We start from the raw sequence: 23038 nt of genomic DNA, 5'->3' as shown, positions 1-23038 counted from the left end.
TTTCCCTTCCCAATCACAAGCATACAGCTTTAATTAAAGGGGGATCTTCAGAAAAATAATCTCCAATGGCCACTGCCTCGGCCTTACATTTTAAAAATCAACTGTCTTGGCTAGAAAACACAATTTCAACACTGTCAATTTCTAATATTTTATGTGCTCTGCAATCGATACACCCATACCCTTTGTCATCAGGAAAGCAATTAACTAATTATATTAATGCACAGCAGTATGGAAGCGGATTAGGTATCTATCAAGATTTATGATTACGAATTATGAAAATTCCAATAACTACTATGCTGTAAAATACTGTACAATCTAGATACTCAACTTTTAAATCCTTGAGGTTGTTATTCATGAATACTTGCTTATAATTATGTTTAACAGTAACGATCTTAACTTCCTACATGAAGTAAATTAAGTACTCTGATCATTGATAAAAGATGTAATTGCCTTAATGACTACTCACATTTTAAAACATTGATGCTGTCATTTTCTATGACTGTGATAATTTCTTAAGTGTTTGAAAGGATTAAGTTAAAAGAACATAGTTCTGTGACTAGGAGATAAATGAATATCAAATGTCAAAGGGAGGGTATGTGAATGCTGAAAAGAAGCTCCCCAGACGGGTTCTGAAAGGCCCTCAGTCTCACTTGAGAATCACATGAAAATACTTGAGAAAGACGGCTTCACCAAATTTAAAACTGAGACTCTTTAAGTTTATAATCAAGCAAAAAAAAAAAAAAATCATTTTACCTTTTAATGATGACAGGTAGAGCTGATACTTCTCTCCACCACATTTAATTCTCCGACAAAGTTCAGGTAGCAGTTTTTTCCACCACAGAGTCTATCTTAGGAAAAAATGAATAAATTTTAGTTTGATGCATTTTATTCTCAGATTTCAAACAAGAATAAGAAGATTGTGCAGGAAAGCACAGGGCAAAAATACATCATTTTGTCTAAGGCAACTAACTTTGTTATAACAGAAGTTATATCAGCAGCCAGTCTTCTGCCTTAACTATAACATAAAAGTCAGGTTTGTAACTTGAAAACTCAGTAATACATATGTTGTACATATGTACATGGCTATTTTCAAGAAGTAACAGACATACCCCGTTATCATCTCTTATGTGGCAAGAAGGAAGGAATGAAGAAAAAAAAGAACTAAGGTCCAAAATTATTCTAATTTCTAAACTAAAAACCGTATGGCAGAGAAAATATTTTCCCATCATACACTGTTCCCAAATCTTCAGGTCATCAACTATTTAATCTTCAAACAAAAGATTTTTAATGATGATAATATACCATCTCACATATTTAACAGCATTTAATAGTACTCAAAACACATAACATTATTTAACATATATGCTCACTGGACCCACACAGCCCTGAGGTTGGATTAGCATAAATTGTCCCCATTTTGCAGGAAAGGAAATGAGGTTATCAAATCTGATTATCACTGATCAAGCCTAAAAACATAATCTGAAAAAGCATACCCGGTTCTCTTCTTTCAGTTCATGATTAGCATATGGAATGACTGCCTCTGGGCATCTCTCTAACAGTATGTCTATGCACTGTTCATACTCTTTCAAGCGTGTACGACACAGAACATGGACACTAAGGCCGGCAATAGTGTCTTCTGAAAGCGGCTCCAAGAACGGAATAATGGAAGCTATGTCAAATGAAGGACCACATATAAGAGACTATGAACAGAAAAGTGAAATGTTATGAAATGAGGCACCTCAAAAACTAAAACACAACATACAGAATTTAGTTTCTTAAGACTAAACACTCACTTGCCAAAAGTAAAATAGAAAAAATGCCATATTAGAGTACATGCATGTGGTCCTTACTTACTAAATCTAAGTAAAGTATAATCTTGAAACTACCTCTAGTTTAAAGATCTGTTTAATAGAAAGCAATCATTGTTAAATAACATTATTTTATTTGCTTTGTGTGGACTGCAAATTAAAACCAATGGACATTCTTCAGGACTCTATCCTAAGGGAATAATCAACATTGTGGTTAAAGATCTATGTCCAATGATGTTCACCGCAAGAGTATTCACAATATAAATAATCTACATGTTTAACAACAAAGGATAAGTAAACACATATGGCACACTCAGATAATGGAACATTACACAGCCATCAAAACTATGTTTTCAAAGGCTAGTTAATAAAAAAATGCTTATGATAAAATGAGTAAAAAAATTTCAAAATGAAATTATATTCTGAACATCATCAGTTTTATAAAATCTACATAGGTAAATGCACATACAGAAATACTGTCGGAAGAGCATGGCAATTTGAAACAGCACACAGGATGGGACAACAAAGCCTACTCTTTGTTTTCTTTACATCCCTGCCTGCCATTTTCCAAATTTTCTATAATAAGCATGTGCTACATACATATGCAAAAATACAATTTAACACTTAATAAGACTAAAGTGATTGTTTAGAACTAATCGTTGTTATCAATACCACTTTGTCACAAGATGAATAACAGCGGGCTGTATTATCTCGGAATTTACAACTTTACCAACATATACTTTAAGCAATTAAACTATATATACTACTTTTGATTCTACCACCAAAATAATCTCCATTTTCCCTTTCTCCAGGATAAAGATGAGATGGTCATATCCTAATTTTCTTGTCCCTGCTTCCTTTTTGCTACAGCATCTTCTGAGGCTCACAGGAGAATATGGAATGTGATCTATCCAATCACAGTCAGTGTGATGATTTTATTCCAAATATCTACCAAGGAATGACCAGGAGAATAAGGTTGGTCCCTTTTCTTCCTGCAAGTTTAATAAATTATTCATGTGTATAATTTCCTGACAATCAGATGGCAGAGATGAAATAAGGTTGATAATCTCTCACTCAAAGGGTCTCCCAACATGGAAGAAAAGAGATTATCTCTCTATTTAACTCTTGACTAATCCAGATAATGGGGAAGGGAGTGGGGGCAGTACGAAGGAGCAAGGCATGTGTACCAAATTATGACTAAAATAAAACTAGTCGTAACTTCAACTACCCATGAACTTTTACTTAGTTTTATCCATGTAATCAGGAAGTTTGAAAATAAGGCCAGGTGCAGTGGCTCACACCTGTAATCCCAGAACTTTGGGAAGCCAAGATGGAAGGATCGATTGAGCCCAGGAGTTCGAGGTTACAGTGAGCCACAACTGCCACTGCACTCTAATCTGGGCAATAGAGTGAGACTCTGTATCTCCAAAAAAAAAAAAAAAAAATTATAAAAGTTTAGGCAGATTATGTTTCTCCTTCAATAGCAAAGATTTTCCTCCTTTAATAGCAAAGATTTTCCTCCTTTAATAGCAAAGATTTTCCTTTAAATATATTTTGAAACAAATTTTAAAAGATCACTGAATTATACTTTTTCAAGCAATGATTATAAATATGCTTTAAAGATTTATCAAGAAAATTTAATAGCACTTATTCCAATTACAATTTTAAATATGTAATTAGTATATATGTTCTAGGAAGGCAAAGTTCCACTGTCTTGTCCAATGCTCCCCATAACATCTACAGCACATGCTCAAGCAATATTTGTGAGGTGAACAAAATCTGAGGCTAGGCCCTCAGAAGGCTTTGTATCACAATGGTACTAGAGACAAGAGACAAGAAGAATCTTCTTTTGTTATTTTTTAAAGAAGCACATAAATAATGCCATCTCTGGGAACACCACAGCCCCACCTGAAGGCTGAGTCTAAGCAATATGGCCTCTTCAGCTTCCCTCCTCTAAGCCCCATTCCCAATTTGATACTAAGTAACAACTACATTTATATCAGTTCCCATAGTGTAAATGAGGCATTGCAAATTCAAAAGCCTAAAGAGGCCAATCAAATGATGAAGATGCATAAGGGCAGCTGGGATAAGGAAAACAGACACTCAGCATTTGGGTCAGGATACCCTAAAGATGATAACTGTGCGGGAAAACAGTGTGAGCACTGCCTAAGGAGAGGCTCCGGGTCAGTCCCAACCCTCAGGTCAGAAGCAATGAGGGCCTTGGGTTAACAGAGCTGCTAAATTTTTCAATAGTGACTTGAAACTCAGAATTCTTAATAGGAAATCTTAATTTTTGTATGTTAGCGCCTACACTGGGAAGACCAAAGAAAACAGATGTGGGAATTATATTGGTCTTTGGGCCACTAAACTGCATTAATAAAATCATACGCTCATGTGGCCCAGCCTGATCCACCAAAAATGTGGACTTTAATTCTCACTGCCAGCCAAAACACTGCTGCAGTCAGAATTATTAAAGGATGATCCACATTCTCTAATCATCCCCCTCATTTCTGAAAAATCCTTTTCAGGAGCTGGATAAACTGACTACTTTGACCTGTTTCTTATAAGAGAAATAGCAGTGCCTGGCTTGGGTGAGAGGCCTCAAATGTGTAAGTCAACACTAACAAAAACAAACTACATCAATAAAAACACCACTAAACATTTGCCACACTTTCATTTCACAAAGTATTTTCAAGTGCATCCTGAAAATGAGGAAATCAGCCAGGAGACTTGGTGAAGTTTGTCCATCCACCTGCAACGAAACCAGCCGCTCAACACAGGTGTCCCATCCATCAGCAGTTTCAGGCACAGGCAGGAATTCCCTCCAAGTGTCCTGAGTATGCCTAACTATGTATTTTGCCCCTCAAAATTCTACATTCTAGATTAACAGGACACCTGGGGTCTCAGCAAATTTAATCTTACACTACATTGTAATATGCAATTTTATAAGGAGGTATTTTTACTTACCTGTAATTTTGAAAGATCTTCTGTATAATTTTTATCCACTAATGAATCAGATGATATTAAGATGTGAACCCATGGATAAATTAAGCCATAATGACTACAGGCATTTATCTAAAACATAAAAGAATTTCTCATAAACAAAATATAACAACAAAAGCTTGCTTATCCATTCCACGAAGAGCAAGCAATCATTAATTCTCTGCCATGTCATAGAATTAGGTATACACTTTCCTGGGAATGGGAAGGACAGTTTTTAAGAATGTATTCCCCTGGAAAATATTTCAGTCTTGCTTGCTTCTACACTAAATATTTCCCTATACTTTAAAATGTAAATACTCCAAAGACGCACTTTCTAGCAAAAAGAACAATACTGCATTTAAGCCAATTATACCTAACAAGAATATTGGAAATAATTTTTATGAATACTACTTTCTTTAGAAGGCAAAATATCTTTCATAAATTCTCAAGACAATTCCCAAGAAGCCCTGCTTATTCAAGAAGCTGGTAACTTTGCCACTTAGCCCTCCATTAGCCATGGCTAATGAGCTGTGAGAGAAATGGCCTGGGAGCAAGAAGGGTAGCAAGAAGGGTAGAAAGAGTTATTACTGGCTGCCTCAAGTGCTACAGAACAGCTCCTTTATGTGAAACAGACAGGAAATGGGGGCCCACTAAGGAAGTCTCCCTCCCACAGCGTTCTGCAGTTCCTCTCCCACCAATGAGGTCTGTAGATGTCTTCTCTCTTATGTTCTATTTAATGATCCTCTGCTGAGGAAGGACAGATGTGATGTTCTGGAAGAAGTCCCTTTCTCCATGCTTTGGCAACTGAGCTACCACTTCAAGTAAGTGAGGGAAATTAATAAGTGGAGGACATTCTCTAGAGTACAAAATTATTTAAAATGTAGGCCACTTCAGTTATAGACAAATTTTAAGTGTATTTTTAACTCCTGCGTAAATAAGATACCTGGTAATAGAAAACTAGGTTATATTTTATAATAAATTATTAAAAAGAAGAAGGTATGTTTTTGTAATGGGCAATGCATAGGTTAAATTTAAGGTATTATTCCATTATCTTACCAGATCCTCCGACGTTCGCAATGGTGTGGTGTCAGGAGGCTGCCTCTTAGACAATCTCCAGATGTACTGGGATGTGAGCTTGAAAAAGAGTTCCTGAAGTACCACATCTGGGAGACATGCCACTAGCTGAGCTTCCCAAAAGTCTACCAAGAGCTGAGGAGTTGTATCTTCATCCTTAGCACAAAGCACCTTGAAAACAGTAAAAGAAGCCTCTATATTCCAGATAAATATAGCACTGATAAAGCGACAGCTGGGCTGAATATCAAAGCATCACATGGGCCATGCAATTAATAATTTACCATTAGCATTAGTGCCATGGCCAAAGAAAATTTAGACATTTTTTAAAGGAAACAGATTTTAGGTTGTACAAATAAAGTTTCTTCAGATATAATCTTTTAATTAGTACTTTTATAACTGATTATATATGTTTTCTCAATAAACAAATGAAAAACTCACTTCTCTTATTCTGTCCTCCCCACCACCAATTTAATGAGGCCATCCAGAAAAATCACATTTTCAAAGTGACATACCTTAAAAAAGGAATCTGCTTCTTCAATTCCAATTTTGTTGTTCTTCTGCAAGCCCAGAACTGAAGCCACAAGCAATCCAGGCTGAGTCTCCTTCAAGTGAAGTGCAAGCTCAGTTGGAACAATCTGTCCCTTTCTCTGTTGAATCAACAGTCGAGGTTCCAGAATGAAGCCACATACCAACTTCATCTTCAGATAAGAAAGAAATTTAGGAACAAAAGGTACATTGTATTTAGATTGTCCACCTTAGAAATACTAAACATGCTAGTGAATTCACAATGCATGGTTAAGCTATTAATAATTTAATCACAATGTTTTCTTTGACTATAAAGGCTAGTTCTTACCCAAAGAAGGACACCACTGACTGTCTCACAGAAGTTACTAACATTTCACTAAGCATCAAGGTGTCCTATTTTTTGTAGAGAGCTTTATATTTAGCTCTACTTGATTTGAAAATGCAGTCAATTTTCTGTATCTGTGGGTTTCACATCCATGGATTCAACCAACCACAGATCAAAAATATTCGGGATGGCTGAACGCAGTAACTCATGCCTGTAATCCCAGCACTTTGGAAGGCCAAGGAGGGCAGATCACTTGAGATCAGGAGTTCAAGACCACCCTGGCCAACATGGTAAAACCCCGTCTCTACTAAAAATACAAAAATTAGCCAAGTACAGTGGTGCACACCTGTAATCCCAGCTACTTGGGAGGCTGAGGCAGGAGAATCACTTGAACCCAGGAGGTGGAGGTTGCAGTAAGCTGAGATTGCACCACTGCACTCCAGCCTGGGCCACAGAATGAAGCTCTGTCTCAAAAACAAACAAACAAACAAACAAAACCCCCAAAAAATGGCGGGGGGGGGGACTGCCTCTGTTCTGAACATGTACAGATTTTTAAATTATTATTCCCTAAATAATTCAGTATTAACAACTGTGTACATAGCAGTTGACGTTATATTAGGTATTATAAGTAATAGAGATGATTTGAAGTATATTGGAGAAAGTAGATAGGTTATATGCAAATACTATGCCACTTTATATAAACAACTTTAGCTTCTGTGGATTTTGGTAACTGTAGAAGGTTCTGAAACCAATCTCCCATAAATACCAAGCGACGACTAATATATCTTAAGTTTTTTCAAAATTATGAAAAGTCATTTTTCTAGAATTCTACTCTTCAAAACAGAAGACATCCCGATGTTGACTTGCTCTCCTCATCATAACAAAGCATGTCATTTGTACAGCGATAAAGCACTTACGTTCTTCCTTTTATAGCAACCCAAGTCATACTGTGGGCTTTGGCCACAATCTGGCAAGAAAACAGTGCAGGAGCACAGGTTCTGAAGTCAGGCTGCCCGGTTCAATTCTGGTTCTACCACTTAACAGCTATGTGATCCTGATGAGTTACTTAACCTCTCTGTGTCTTAATTCCCTCATTTGTATAATACTTAATTCCCTCATTTGTATAATACTCCTACCTTATAGCATTATTAAGAATTAAATAATATATGCAAGGAGCTGCTAAATAATAAGTGTTCAATTACACTACCTCTTATTTTCTTCCCTTAAATGATTAACACCTTTGGTAGTGTCCCTAAATGACCTCTTTTCCAAGGGGAAGCCTGTGTTTCTTGGTACAACATTCAAATGTCCAATCCTCCATAAAGTTATCTGTGATTTTACCAAGTGGGGGTTATTTATGCAACTACTAGACTTCTAAAGTCCATGGCTAATAGCCCCTTTGCTGTTCTTAAATGCATATTACTCTGTTCTTTTCCAGTGCACACACCATATCCCTGATGCCAGATCACATCATCCCCTTGGAGCACAGCCAGTTCTTCAGTAACAAGCTCAGTGCTCTGAACACACCTGACACTAAGTTGAAGTCTTTAGATATCCACTGCTGTCATTTATCAGTCTTATTTCTTTTTCATTTGCCAGATTCGAAGTCCCATTTGGATCACTTTGTTTCTAACATTGTCTGTTTTCCATTACAACCAAGAACATATGAGCTAGAAAGAAGCCAGAAGACAGCTAAACACGTCAGGATTACCAGGTCCTATTTCAGCCTTCTGTTAGCACTGGGCAGGGCTCCATACCTCTGAATGGCTTTTCATTTCATTTCTGTGCATGTCAAGATCTCCCATTTTCAGAGCCACTGCTGCCTTGGTCAATGTCACTAAGATCGATGAAAACCCAGAGGTATCCAGCTTCCTTAGATAGCTCATGGCAGTTAAAGGATTAATATTCTTCATAGAAGGACTACAGAGAATATGGGGCACTTGCTTTGGCTCAGCCACATAAAACATCTGAACCACTTTTGCTGCTAATTCCTTTGGTGAGCAAGAAGGAATAAAAGGAATAAAAGGTCAGTCGGTCAGAAGAAAGCAACAAAATCAGCAAAACATGTGCAAAAAGCCAAGACACAAACATTCCAAGTAAGATAAAACTATAGTATTATGTTCTAATTTTAAACAGACAAAACTGATACTAATACAAGGGAGGCCTGAGATAACCTGAAGTGATCTCTTTGCTGATTATAATGAAGAAAAAACAATGAAAATATGTACCAGGTTATGACCAGCATTTCTAATTTCAACACTCAGAAGAAGAAAATAAACATCTGATTGAATTATAATAAAAATCCATCATAAAAACTACTATTTAGTTCAAAATATACCCAATTAAGTAAACTGTATGAGAAAATTTCATTTCAAAACCTTAGAACATTTGATACCACAATTTCTAACTTGGCATATTTGCATCCAACTATGTATGAAATACATGAGGGGTTATCTCCTCTTTTCTCTCTCTAAGACAGGGTTTTTCCATATTGCCCGTGCTGGAATGCAGTGGTGTAACTGTGGCTCACTGCAGCCTCAAACTCCTGGGCTCAAGCGATCCTCCTGCCTCAGCCTCCTGAGTAGCTGGAACTATATACTGATGTATGCCATCAAGCCCAGCTAATTTTTAAATTTTCTGTAGAGAAAATAGACCAGCTCTATTGCCTAGGCTGGTCTCAAACTTCTGGCCTCAAGTAATCCTCCCACCTCGACTTCCCAAAGTGTTGGAATTGCAGATATTAGCCACGTGCCCGGCCCTAAAAATAATCCCTAATAATGTCTTAAGGTCACTGGCCTAAGGTCAGAGTTTTGTAAGTGAAGTTTTGGACACACGGAGTAAGGGATAATTAGGGTTGCGGGAAGGACTACAGATGAGAAGATGGAAGGCAAGGGCCGCATTCTGTGTAGCTCTTCTGAGGACATGCTACTGTCACTGGCAGGTGTTGAGACTACAACAGACCACATGTCCCTGTCTGTATAATGAGAAAGTATGAGAAGATTACCCATAAGTTCTTTTCCAAGCTATCATTCTATCTTCATTAATGAAGAAAATGGCACATGACTTTTTTAGAAAAAGAATATCAAAGAAGAAAAATATTTGGAACCTGATTTCTAAACAGTACTACATAAAATAAACCACTAAAATGAAAAGTTAAAAATATTAGATCTAAAACAGAAAACTATAATCACTTCACTTAATTCTTCATCCAGGTTTTCATAAAGTGAATGATTAATGTAAAAGATTAATCCCCTCTCGTATTTCTGTAATCCATCCTCTACTGTCCAGTCCATGCGGGCCAGAACTTCAGCCATAGACAAACCAGACATCTTATAGTATGGCAAGGTGAGATGAGAATGCTGGGAGTCAAGCCTAAAGGGAAGGAAATAAAAAACCTGAAATTTGTCATTTTTTTAAAGACAGGGTCTCACTATGTTGCCCAGACTGATCTCAAACTCCTGATCTCAAGTGATCATCCCACCTCAGCCTCCCAAAGTGCTGGGATTCCAGGTGTGAGCCACCATGCCTAGTCAAATTTGTGATTTTTAAACCTGGATATCTAACACATTCTATAATAGAATATATCATGCTTTCCAGAAGATATAAATTCCAAAATACTTTTCTACTGCCATTAGTAACTAAAACAAACTCCTAAGTTTTATTTTACAAACTTCTAATTAATGCAGTTTCTTTTTGCCTGCTCATAATAGAAACAAAAACAACAATTTAAGTTAATTCTAATATTCATGATCAGACTCTAAAATAATGGTGTTTATAGGAGGAAAAGTCTGTTTTATTAATTTTTAACCATTCATGTGGATCAAGTAAGTCGAAAACAATCATATGCAAAACAATGTATAAACATTACTCTCAAAAATAAAAACACTATTCATACTAGTGTCCCTTTCTGACATCATAAAAGCACTGACTACTAAGATCAAAATCATAAGACTGTCCAACTGGCAGCTCTCCCTTAAGCTACAGACAATAAACTAGTCATACAGCTATGTCAGGGATTTTCAAAGCCTGAGAAAAATGTCAAAGCCCTAAGTTAAACAGTGGGAAAATCACAAACTTGAGACTTACTGCTCATCTTCTAAACTGTGACTCCTTGAGAGCAGGAAATGGGTCACATTCATTTTTGTATGTTGAAGCCTAGCACAGTATCTAACAGAGTATGTGCTCAATAAATGCTTGTGGAAGAAGTGAATAAATGAACCACCTCCCCATTTATCAGGTAACTACCAGAGATGGAAAAGCTAACAAGTGCACCCAAAGTTCAAGATGGCTTCTGTAACAAGGTTTCAAGAGGTGTCACCCACCTGCTGTAACAGTCCCCAAGGTGCCCACAGCTTTCCTTAAATGCTTCCAAAAGCTCTGCCTTCTCTCCAGGTTCCAGCTGACTGGCATCCATCAGGGCAGCTCGCACTAACAGATGAGCCTCACTGAGAAGGTGAATGCAGCTCTGGGTTTTGACAGTCTTATAGGTATTGCTATAGTCTATCTAAAACAAAAAAGACAAACACTAATGTTGCTGAAGAGAGACTCTCAAAAGTTCCTCAGTTCTTAAAATAATTTATATATTTTGTTAGTAAAGTTAACATTTAGACATATTAAACCCTAAAAGTAAACAAACTAGTTATGTATCATTCTGACAAGCGCTTAGCTGAAGGGCTTTTTTCCCATCATCTATGAGCCAGTTTAATACATACATGCTTAGAAATAATACCTTGTTAAACAGCTCTAATCATTAGAGAGGTCCAAATAATACTGTAATACTAATAATACTGTAAACTTAGCAACAATTTTATCTCAATAAGACTAGTGAACGTACTAATATTTGAAATAGTTAAGCTTAAAAAATTATGATTTAATTCTTTCTCAAATTTAGACTGAGTATTCTTCCCCTATTTTAGTTTCAATTTGTAAGTTTAGGCTTTACTACATCTATTTCCATAACTCATAGAGGGCTTGTAAAAATTATCACTAGCTAATCTGACTCAATCAGTATATTCAGACTCTAGCAGTCAAATCACCTAAATGAAGACTTTCAATTAAGCAAGACTGAAAAGACAGGGCACAGCTGACATAATAACTGGCATTAAATTATTGGCAGGGACAAACCAGGCAACACCTTGACCTGATGATAAAATTAACATCACCAAAGAGGGGCAGATGAACAGCATGTGCCTCCAAATGTGATACCCTTAACACAAAAATCACCTATGCAATATTCTGGCTGAAAATGCATAATCTGAATCTAACCATTAAAAAAAAGAGCAAACCCTAAATAAGGAGTACTCTCAAAAAAAAGTAAAGGGGAAAACTGTATTTGTCAAAAATATCCATGTCATAAAATATAATGAAAGGCTATAGAAATATTCCAGATTCAAGGAGGCTAAAGAGACACACTACCTGACCCTAGACTGGGTCTTGAACTGGAGGAGGGGGAATGCTATTAAGCCACTGAGTCAGCTGACAGAATTAGACTATGAACAAACCAGATAAAGCACTGTGCCAATGTTAAATGTATTAAAACATACTACTGTATTGTGGTATCCAAGAGAGTATCCTGATTCTTAGAAAATATATGCTGAAGTACTTAGGGGCAAAAGACTGATGTATGCAGTTTACCTCCCAAAGAATCAGAAAACAGCGTACGTATACGTGTGTGCACAGAAAGCACAGAGTGCATAAAAGAGAGAGAGAGAAGCAAATAGGGTAAAATGTTGACTGTGGAGAAATCTGTGTGGGGAATGGGAATATACAGAATATTCTTTTTTGAAAAAGAGTCAAGAGAGTCAGGGTCTTGCTGTGTCACCCAAGCTGGAATGCAGTGGTACGACCATAGCTCATTGTAGCCTTGAACTCCTAGGCTCAAGTAATCTTCCCATCTTAGCTTCCCAAGTAGCTAGGACTACAAGTATGTGCCACCACAACTGGCTAATTTTTTTATTTTTTGTACAAATGGGATCTTACTATGTTACCCAGGCTAGTCTCGAACTCCTGGCCTCAAGCAACCCACTTGCCTCAGTCTCCCAAAGGGTTCGGAACAATATACTTATTCTTGTAACTTTTCTTTAAGTCTGAAATTGTTTCAAAATAAAGAGTTAAAATAATTGCCAGGGAGGAGTAGGAAGCTGTCACTCTTAGATCAGGAATAAGGATGCTCCCTCTGGGTCCCTCCCCCCAGGACAATGCTGCAGTAGCTGTAGTGCCCTGGGACAATCTGCTAACATTTCTAAATAAGAAGAGTGGGACAGGGATACACAATCCTAGATTTTTTTTTTTCTCCATTTCTTAGCTATCTTTGCTAGGGTTCAAAGTTAAGGTCAAAGACTATGTTTAGATTGGCCAATCGATCTTCTTCGGAGAGTGGGTATGAATAAGGCAGTCTTATTCTAGTGAAGGGAATTTCTACTGGTCCCTTGGATGTCAGAAGCTGTAAAAATAAAGACACAGAGAGAGAGAGACACATTCCACTGTCAGACAGAGTCAGGAAGCTGAATGGCTGTGGCATCCTGAATGTATGATAATTAGAATCAATTTCTGATCATTAATTTCAGTCTAAATATCTAGAAACAAGAATCAGAAGTTTGAAAAGAGTACCATCTCTTTGTACAGCTGCACTGGTGAGATCGTATTCACAATATACAAATTCCACCCAGCCTCAGCTACAGGAGGTATTTTGATCTTAACACTGGTATCTTTTCTAGAACTAAAAGCAAAACAAAGGACAATAATTTTAAAATGACATTATTAATAAATGGTAGTTGCAAATGGTAAATATTGGATATAAAATAACTCTAAAATCATTTTCATTTACTATCTTCTTAAGTGATTAACTGTACACTCTATTGTTATGGAATATTAGTTCATAATACTACATAGGCTAACTGCATTTAATATTCTGTAATTTTCATGTAATGATAAACCAACTGCTTCCAATTCACTCCACAAGTATTCTCAAATGAGCAATAAGTTCAAAGAACAGGCAAGTCCTGTCAAAAGGAAAATATCCTTGACTGTGGAAGTCCCCATGCCCAGGCTTGTTTCTGCATTTGACTTTCACGAATCTAGCATGCCCTAAGCCACAAATCTAAGCAGAAGCAACATCATGGCTGCTGAGAATATGATGAAGACACATAAAACTGTTAAGTTTGCTTAAAGCACTATCTTATCTCTTGCTTTCACTATGTGATGCATTTTCTTTAGTGTATAATCTTTTAAAATTGTTTATCACATGAATTAGAATTTTTAAAAGCTCATTTAAAAAGTTATATCAAATGTGCAAGACTACAAACTGCTTTTCCTCTCGCCAGAAAGCTTTTAGGATCAGTAAGCCCCATACTCTGTGTACACTCAAAGTGATCAGTTACCAAAGTCCCCCTCTGATTCCTGTTGATGCAACAAAGCATAGCCACTAACAATTTGAAAAAGTAAAAATCCATGTTAAAAGTAACCTATGTTTGATATGACATACACTATATGCTTCACTCCCTGAAGAGATTTCTTTCTTGATTAGATTTTCCTTAGAGAAGTTAGATTGCATTCTCTACCACTAAGTAAGAAAACATCAAATAGAAGCATAACTAGTCTGGAATTAAGCATTCTATTCTAAACAATGGGAAAGCAGAAACCTAACAGATAACAAGAGATGAATGTTATCAAAATACAACTTTATTTTCAGATAGATCGCATATCTATAGATCATAAATGTGCTTTAAGGTAAAACATACATTATTAATTTCTTTTGTAATATCAGAAAATAATTTTAGATAAAAATGTAGCTACTGAAAGGGTCAAAGAAGAAAGACAGTAAAAACTCCTATAGTTTCAATTAGTATTACAGGCTCAGTCTTTCCCATTAATTACACAGAAAAGCATGTCCTTTAACTAATCTAAAACACCTTTGATTTTTACTGAAACTATTTTATAATCCATTTTCTCCTAAAAGTTCCCAGGTCAGTTATAAAGTGTATTACAGAGATTGTTAGAACCTTTTCTTTCTCTGGAAAAAGACTACCATAAAAAAGCCATTTGATCATTCCAAGTTACGATTTAAAAAAAGATAAACACAAAATATACCAGTTACAATTCATTCCAGAAACTGGCAGGAATGCCTGGGGCAAGGGGATGCTTACAGAAGCCTCTTGGGTGACTGTCTTCTCTCTGGAATGGCCTCAGGGTCTGCTTTAGTCAAAAGTATGATGTGGTTTTTAAAGTGACAGATGGCTTTCAAGCCTATGAAAAGCTGTATTCTTAAAGCACAGACATCCATACTAACAGGTGGGCAAGCCTAGTAAAGGAAAACCACAAATTTAAGCAAGAAATAAAGGTACATGCACTTCAATCTTCAAAAATCAGTCAGTTTATTTGATAAAATCTCCTGCTGCCGCCATCCCATACCCACCACCACCAAAAAACAAATAAACAAAAAAACAATCCAAATGCCTATTCTTAACAGAGGAGGTTATCTAAACCTATGTAACCAATAGCGCATTCTATAGAGCTACTCAGTCAACAAACTCAGTTATTTACTGATTGAATAAATGTGGAAACAGGGTCCTACAGCTGCAGGAACTTCTGTGTGCGCCCCACAGATACCTCCAAGAGAGGAAGCTGGTACCCTGCCACCCAGGGAAACCCCTACTACTAGCAGGATGGTTAGGGGTATGCCGAAATGGGGTTTTTAGGCAAAACCAGACACTATGAAAGGACATTCTACTGCATGCAGAGTACATAAAATGGTTTCTTTGTGGATGTGTGTGTGAAAGAAATGCTTGTAAGTTCCGATGGCCCCTGACTGTTAGTCTATTAGGTATGAACAGGGCATGGAATGGCTGACAGACTGGAACATGTCAGATAAACTAGAGGAGCTAGCCTTTTGCTCTTGTAAAGGACCATTAATTCAAGTAGAACGAATAAGAAAACTAATGGAAGAGCTCTATTCTGGCATGCTGCCAGGACCCTGCCTTCTTGTCCATGCATGCTGTTTTGATTCTGAGGTCATCTTCACTGGTACCTCCATGTAAAAATAGTTCAGGTGGCTTGGCTAGTGCTGAGCAGCCAGAATCTCAGAGGAAAAGGAGACAGACCACATGCACTTTCAACCAGACTCTGAGGTTGTGAAACTTTTTCCAGATGTCACAGCTCCAAAGCCTGAGTCGGCAGGTGGGCTAAACGTGTGCTTGTTTAACTGGCACCTAGGGCTTCAGAACTGGTGGAGTCGCAGGAAAGGAGCAACTGTGAGGTGTGATCATCCCTTCTCCCTCCTACCTCCACAGGCCTCAAGGGCAGCATACCCCCACCAGACGCCCACCTCTCCTTATCCCTCCCCTTTGTCTCTTCCTTGTTCCTTCGTTCTGCTTTTATAAGACTCTGAAAATACATGGAATTATTTTTTTTCCAAATGTACATTGATCCTACTTCAATCTATAAGGTACTTTAAATCACACCATCACCCCTATATAAGCCTATGTCTTTCTGAGGTTTGAAAAGGCAAGGAGGGAAAAGAAGAGGACAAAGAATGGAAGTTTTACTTTTTTAATCTGTTACTTTTCTATTTTTACAAAGGAAATAATCCTGATTTTAAAATAATCTCTCAAAAAGGCCATGTGTGTATCTTACACAGACAAAGGCACAGGAAATCTGTGGTTCTGGTTTCCCAAGAGGCTGAGAGCAGGCAGTAAGCCTAGTCAGCAACAGAAAACCACAGGCAGGCCATTAAAAAGGGTCACTAGGAACTCAGAGACCATGCTTTCCATAAAACACTATCATATGACACAATTTGGGCGACAGTGACTGTGAAAGAGTATCTCAGACACATTAGGCACTGTGTCGGGGCTGGTTTGTTAAAACAACCATCATTATTGAAGGCTTATTTTTCTGGAAAAAGGTATTCCAGTTTCCAGACAGATATAAACCAATTTTTGAAATGCAGAGCATCATGATTTGGGAGCTTCTTGCAGCATGTATATTCCTAACAAACAGCCAATTCAACTAGCTTATATTTCAGAAGTAAAATAACACAGGTGAATATAATGTACATGATCAGCATATTTCTGAGAACAGAAATTCAAAGTCAGAAAACACAGAATCTCAACATAATAATGCCTACATTTATTTTGTGGTCAAGAGGATTTTTTTAGAGACCAAGCACTTTACTTCACACTAAAAATGAGATTACTGATCGACCATATCCATTAACTCATAGATTAAGTATAGAAGGTTATCAAAGGCTTATAAAATACAGAATTACAGGCATAGCAGATAATAGTATAAACAAATCATTTTAATGCATTGTATTCAATTTTGTGCTCTTAAGTATATTGATTTCTGGACTGTTTTGTTAACAGCTCTGTAAAACTGCCACCTATATTTCCATTTAATAAAATACAATTGCTCCAAGCATGGTGGCTCATGCCTGTAATCCCACCATTTTGGGAGGCTGAGGCAGGCAGATCACTTGGGCCCAGAAGTTCAAGACTAGCCTGGGCGACATAGCAAAACCCCATCTCTGCAATAATAATAATAATAATAATAATACAAAAGAAATGAGCAGGGCATGGTGGTGCACACCTGTAGTCCCAGCTACCTGAGGGGCTGGGGTGGCAGGATCACTTGAGTCAAAGAGTTCGAGGCTGCAGTGAGCTATGATTGTGCCACTGCCCTCCAGCCTGGGTGATAGAGCAAGACCCTGAATCGAAAAAATTAAAAGTTAAAAATAAAAAAATAAAAAATAAAATTGTAGTATACTATAGTTGTGAACTGCTCTCAGTTCACACTTTTTATATTCTTTGCCAAACTTTAAAAACTATGCACTAAATCAATTCAGAGTGAAATGTTTGCAAAGCAATCTTAAAAACTGTCAACTAAGCCATGAATCACAAAATCCTTACTATTTTATATCCAAAAGTTCTAATTCAATACATTAGACAACCTTAAGCTCTTTCGTTCTTGCCTAGCTTAGGTCTGAGAGCAAATCTACGAGTATTCATGTGCTCCTTTGTGATCGTAAGGTTTCACTGTCTTCATAAGCCAGTTCTTACCTTCAGGGTGGTGTCCATGTACGGGTCCTCCTCACGAGCTGCCGCCGCACTGCACCGTACAGTGAAACACTGCAGGTTGTTACTGAGGAGGAAGAACCAGGCTGCTGAGCAAAGTGAGGCCAAGAACCAACATACCCGCACCAGGGAGGGTTTCACAGGCAAACACGCCAATGGCAGGGGTGGCAGTCAAGTATCTATCAAATATTGCCAAGGTAAACTGCTTCTCAGTAAGAGGAATGCCTCAGAATCCCTGTGGTTTTTAAAAATATACAACTGGTCCCCATAACACCCCCAGTGAATCGTAATCTCTAGGGGCTGAATCTAGACGTGTGTATTTCTACAAAACTCCGTATGTGACTCTGATGTGCATCTATAGTTAGGAACCATGGAACTGGGTCAATATCTTCATTTTACAGACAAATGATGCCCCCAGTACCTGCCCAAGGTACAGAAGGGTGTCTATCAAAACCAAGATTAAAACCCATTTCTTAACTGTTGTTCTTCCTCACCCACCTCATGATGAAATCCAACCTGGATTATGCTGGACAACATAGACTATGCAAACTCAAATCCAATGGTCAAATTGAAAATGAGAGACCATCTAAAGGCATCTTCAGAATTACCTAGTCCAGCAGCTTGTTTTAAAGATTGGGGCATGAAAGGTTCATGACTGGTCCACCGCCTCTCTGGAGAGTACAGCCAATTAGATCCCAGGTCTCCTGACCCCTCACACTCCTCTACCTCTTTCCACAACTCCGGGCTGCTTCTGCATACAAAAAGGACCTAGGGACTCCACAGTAAGTGCCTGGTTGTCATCGAGGTCAACCCTCGAATATTGACATTAAAAACAGTTAATTAACTTAGAAATTGCTATACAATGATGTATATTTCTGTCCCATTATGTGATGGGACAGAAATTAATATTTTTATTTCTTCCTTCTCCCTCCCTTTTTACAAAAAAACTATAAAGTGGGAGAAGCAAAAATGAACTCTTTAAAATAAAAAAAAAGGACTAAAGCAAACCTAACAGTAATATTAAACTTAAAAAAATTCCTCAAAAAGAAAGGCATTCTGATATTTTTAGTTAGGAGACTTAGCACATTTTAAGAGGTAGGCCTCTCTCCATCTGCTGGTGCTTCCACTTCAGCCTCAGTCCACTGCAATCTCTATCTCTGCAAAGTTCTAGGAAATGACTCTGGAGTCCTGACAATAACTAGGATGGTAGCCCCACCATTTACAAATCTGGAGTACAGTTAGCAACCTTGGGAAGTAAACTGAGAGAGAGGGAAGCAAAAAAGCACCTGCAGTGGGACCAGAAGGACAGTTGAGAATAGCTATGACCACAAAAACAAATGACCTTTAGATTCTAGAGATAAAAAGGCAGGGTTTCGGCTGGGCATGGTGGCTCAACCCTGTAATCCCAGCACTTTGGGAGTCTGAGGCGGGTGGATCACGAGGTCAGGAGATCGAGACCACCCTTGCTAACACGGTGAAACCCTGTCTCTACTAAAAATACAAAAAAAAAAAAAAAAAAAAAAAAAAAAAAAACCACATGGCCAGGCACAGTGGCTCATGCCTGTAATCCCAGCACTTTGGGAGGCTGAGGTGGGTGAATTGCCTGAGGTCAGGAGTTTGAGACCAGTCTGGCCAACATGGTGAAACCCTGCCTCTACTAAAAATACAAAAAAATTAGCTAGGCGTGGTGGCAGGCGCCTGTAATCCCAGCTACTCAGGAGGCTGAGGCAGGGGAACTGCTTGAACCAGGGAGATGGAGGTTGCAGTGAGCTGAGTCATACCACTGCACTCCAGCCTGGGCGACACAGCGAGACTCCATCTCAAAAAAAAAAGAAGTCTTGATGTGCTTAACTCTGGGAGAAAAGGATTTCATGGGGGGCTTTCCTACTTACATATTTCTATAAAGTTGGCATTTTACATGATTTTATTTTGTTCTTTGCTTCTTAAAAAATCTCTATTGCTTTCTTTGGGCGTATACCAATCTTCAAGAAACTTTTCAAGACCACCTTACGGGACAAGCGATTTTGAAACATTTATCTATTGGGTAAAATAAAAAAGATGGGCCAGGCGCAGTAGCTCACATCTGTAATCCCAGCACTCTGGGAGGCCGTGGCGGGTGGATCATCTGAGGTCAGGAGCTGGAGACCAGCTTGGCCAACATGGTGAAACCCCATCTCTACTAAAAATACAAAAAAATTAGTCAGGCATGGTGGCAGGTGCCTATAATCACAGCAACTTGGGAGGCTGAGGCAGGAGAATCGCTTACACCCCGGAGGCAGAGGTTGCAGTGAGCTGAGACCGCACCATTGCACTCCAGCCTGGGCAACAAAAGCGAAACTCCGATTTGATTTGAAAAACAGGAGTGGAGATTCTTATTAAGAATCTGAATGTAGAGCAGTGTGAAGAAGAGGCAAGAACGACCCCCGGACCGACCAAAGTCTGCGCGCGCTGCATCCCGCGTCCAGCACCTACGTCCCACTGCCTTCCCCACCATGCCCAAGAGAAAGGCTGAAGGGGACGTTAAAGGAGATAAAGCCAAGGTGAAGGACGAACCACAGAGAAGATCCGCGAGGTTGTCTGCTCCTCCAAAGCCAGAGCCCAAGCCTAAAAAGGCCCCTGCAAAGAAGGGAGAGAAGGTACCCAAAGGGAAAAAGGGAAAAGCTGATGCTGGCAAGGAGGGGAAAACCCTGCAGAAAACGGAGATGCCAAACAGAGCAGGCACAGAAAGCTGAAGGTGCTGGAGATGCCATTTGAAGTGTGTGCATTTTTGATAACTGTGTACTTCTGGTGACTGTACAGTTTGAAATACTATTTTTTATCAAGTTTTATAAAAATGCAGAATTTTGTTTTACTTTTTTTTTTTTTTAAAGCTATGTTGTCAGCACACAGAACACTTCATTGTTGTTTTTGGGGGAAGGGGCATATGTCCCTAACAGAATGTCTCCAAAGCTGGATTGATGTGGGGAAAACACCTTTCCCTTCTAGTTTTGAGAGACTTCCTCTTGGCTCCCAGGAGGAGGGATTCCCTGACTTTGACACACATGGCCACCTTGGCACAAAAGCCTTGTGGTATGGAAAAACAAATTTGTTTTTATGTCCTCTTCTCCCTTTCCATCTTTCAGCATAGACTTAACTCCCTTAAGCCCAGACATCTGTTGAGAACTAACCCCTAGTCATTGGTTACCAGTGTGTCCGGCAATCTGGACTTTCCAGTGATGCCACTGAGATGGCACCTGTCAAAACAGCAGTGGTTCCATTTCTAGATTGTGGATCTTCAGGTAAATTCTGCCATTTTCATTTCACTTCCTGAAAGTCAGGGTCAGCTTGTGAAAAGTTGTTAAACAACATGCTAAATGTGAAATGTTAACCCTCACTCTAAACTTTCCCTGTTCAGAGCATGAGATGAAGACTTCATTGGGTTTTATAGTGGCTTTCTGATTTTTGGCAATCCATTGAAGAAGGGAGTTCGAAAGTTGTTGTATACTATTAATGATTGTCTGCCCATGTCCTGCCTGAAATACCATGATTGTTTATGGAAAGTATCTTTAATAAAGCTGGATACAGCTTGGTTTGGAAAAAAAAAAAAAAAAAAGAATCTGAATGTACATAAAACAACTGCTATTCTAATGTCTAATGGTTTCACAGTCAAGTTAATGATGTCAGTCTCCTTTAGTGCTGATAATAAGCTCAAAAATTTCCTATCTGGAGGCAGTCAAAATGCACGAATTAAAAGTCCATTCAAACTCATAATATAATGCTTTCAGGACTCTACACTCCAAACTTGTACATAACTTATAAATAAGACAGATGGGGCAATAGATTTAGTGGGTCCACTCACTAAATTCTCAGTGTACTTCAAGTATATGCAATCAGATGGGAAAAAGATGGATAGTCTTTTACATCTATATGATGGGACAGAAATCAGTATTTTTATTCCTTCCTCTTCCCTTTCTTTTTCCATTGTTTCTGAGATGGTATAGTTTCCTAGATTCTTCTGCATCCTTAAAAATTTTCATCTTTCTCCTCTTGCTTACTGAGTAAGACCTTCACCAGAGTTTAATTCTTTAATAACTTTTCACTCTCTCTATACACTCTCACTACTTTAATAATCAACTGTTTTGTTGGTGGTAATAAAACTTCTAAGCTTTCCTCTTTACCCTAATCTACAGTTCTATGTGTCCAAAAGTCTACTTAGCATTCTCTCCATAATCTATAAGCATTTCAAACTCAAATGTCTAAACCAAACATCTCTTTTGCCCCACATTTCACCAGCCTCCAGTGTTTCATAAAAGCAGACAAAACCATGGTGGGATTTTTCATGCCTCCTACATCCCCATTATCCCATCAGACAAGTCTTTTAACTTTCCCACTGAAGCCTCTCCCATCCATCCTCCCTTCTCCTTTCATTACCACTACCCTGCCTGAATACGCCCCTTAATATCTTTGCCTGAACTATTCCAATAGTTTATTTATCTATGTTCAATCCACCTTCCACCACAGCCACCATTAATTTTCCTAAAATGTTCTGATCATATTACTTTATCTGGTTAAAACTTCAAAAGTCCTTAGTTTAATTTTCAAATCCTTGAGCTCTCTCTCAAGCAGTTTCCACCACCTGTCTACTTTTCAGCTTCTTCATATTTAAAGAACATCACTACCCAACACTTTGGACATTGGAAAGACTAGCTACCTCCACATTGTTCACTTAAGAAACACACTGCCAAGGGCAGCATTTCTCCTTAAGCCAGAAATCAGGTGGAGAAGGGAGTACAACCACTAAGAGTGGATATCAGAATCTCCAGATTGGTTCTATGCAGTTTGGAAGCTCCAGCACCTGCTAGAGATTCTGATACTACCACTCAGTGGTGGGGGGATCTCTGTCCTGTGCAATTAACTTTTGGATGTTCCTAAAAACTTGGTACAGTTTTTGTTTATAGTCTTCCTTCAATCTATAATGCACATCTCTTTCCATCTTCATCTACCAAAATTCTAGCTAGCTTTCATGCTTCACTTCAAACACAATCAGCTATCTACAACTTCCCCATACAACTTAGCCAGAAGTAATTTCCTTCCTCCCAATGTCAATGGCACTTTCATGAGGTCTTAAGACATTTTTCACAAATCTCCCAGTGTCTATGACTCTTGTATGTCTCTCTTTCTCTTCTATTGTTGTTTTAGAAAGTGGTTCGTGTATCTTATTCACAGTTGCTTGGTCAGAGGACACAACGAAGTGCCCTGAACATAATCTAAGCTCAAAA

At 38.2% G+C, this 23038-nt stretch overlaps 2 protein-coding genes across 11 annotated transcripts in view; one reads left to right on the top strand and one right to left on the bottom strand.

The window, feature by feature from the left end:
* Positions 1 to 2770, top strand: part of C (ceruloplasmin) — a 55604-nt gene extending 52834 nt beyond the window's left edge. For both annotated transcript variants that reach the window (XM_011721764.2, XM_011721763.2), the window contains exon 19: positions 2679 to 2770. In XM_011721764.2, coding sequence (XP_011720066.2) covers positions 2679 to 2770 — 92 coding nt within the window. The remainder of the gene's footprint in view (positions 1 to 2678) is intronic.
* The window catches only part of LOC105470049 (HPS3 biogenesis of lysosomal organelles complex 2 subunit 1), a 45504-nt gene that overhangs the window by 5316 nt on the left and 17150 nt on the right, over positions 1 to 23038 (bottom strand). For 2 of the 9 annotated variants that reach the window (XR_980233.2, XR_980234.2), the window contains exons 6-16: positions 17766 to 17847; positions 14859 to 15013; positions 13324 to 13432; positions 11037 to 11218; positions 9906 to 10086; positions 8472 to 8705; positions 6377 to 6562; positions 5847 to 6035; positions 4776 to 4883; positions 1494 to 1700; positions 754 to 848 (exon numbers count right to left, since the gene is read on the bottom strand). Coding sequence is in view for 4 of the 9 variants with exons in the window: in XM_071091091.1 (XP_070947192.1) it covers positions 754 to 844; positions 1494 to 1700; positions 4776 to 4883; positions 5847 to 6035; positions 6377 to 6562; positions 8472 to 8705; positions 9906 to 10086; positions 11037 to 11218; positions 13324 to 13432; positions 14859 to 15013; positions 17766 to 17847 (1724 nt within the window). In the remaining 5 variants the exon portion in view is untranslated. Of the gene's footprint in view, positions 1 to 753; positions 849 to 1493; positions 1701 to 2670; positions 2801 to 4775; positions 4884 to 5846; positions 6036 to 6376; positions 6563 to 8471; positions 8706 to 9905; positions 10087 to 11036; positions 11219 to 13323; positions 13433 to 14858; positions 15014 to 17765; positions 17848 to 23038 lie in introns of those variants that run through there. The other 7 variants (XM_071091091.1, XM_011721768.3, XR_980235.2 and 4 more) reach the window with 6 other exon arrangements.

This window comes from Macaca nemestrina, chromosome 2, assembly GCF_043159975.1.
Source record: "Macaca nemestrina isolate mMacNem1 chromosome 2, mMacNem.hap1, whole genome shotgun sequence".
Classification (NCBI taxonomy): domain Eukaryota; kingdom Metazoa; phylum Chordata; class Mammalia; order Primates; family Cercopithecidae; genus Macaca; species Macaca nemestrina.
This window is presented reverse-complemented; position numbering and strand designations above follow the sequence as displayed.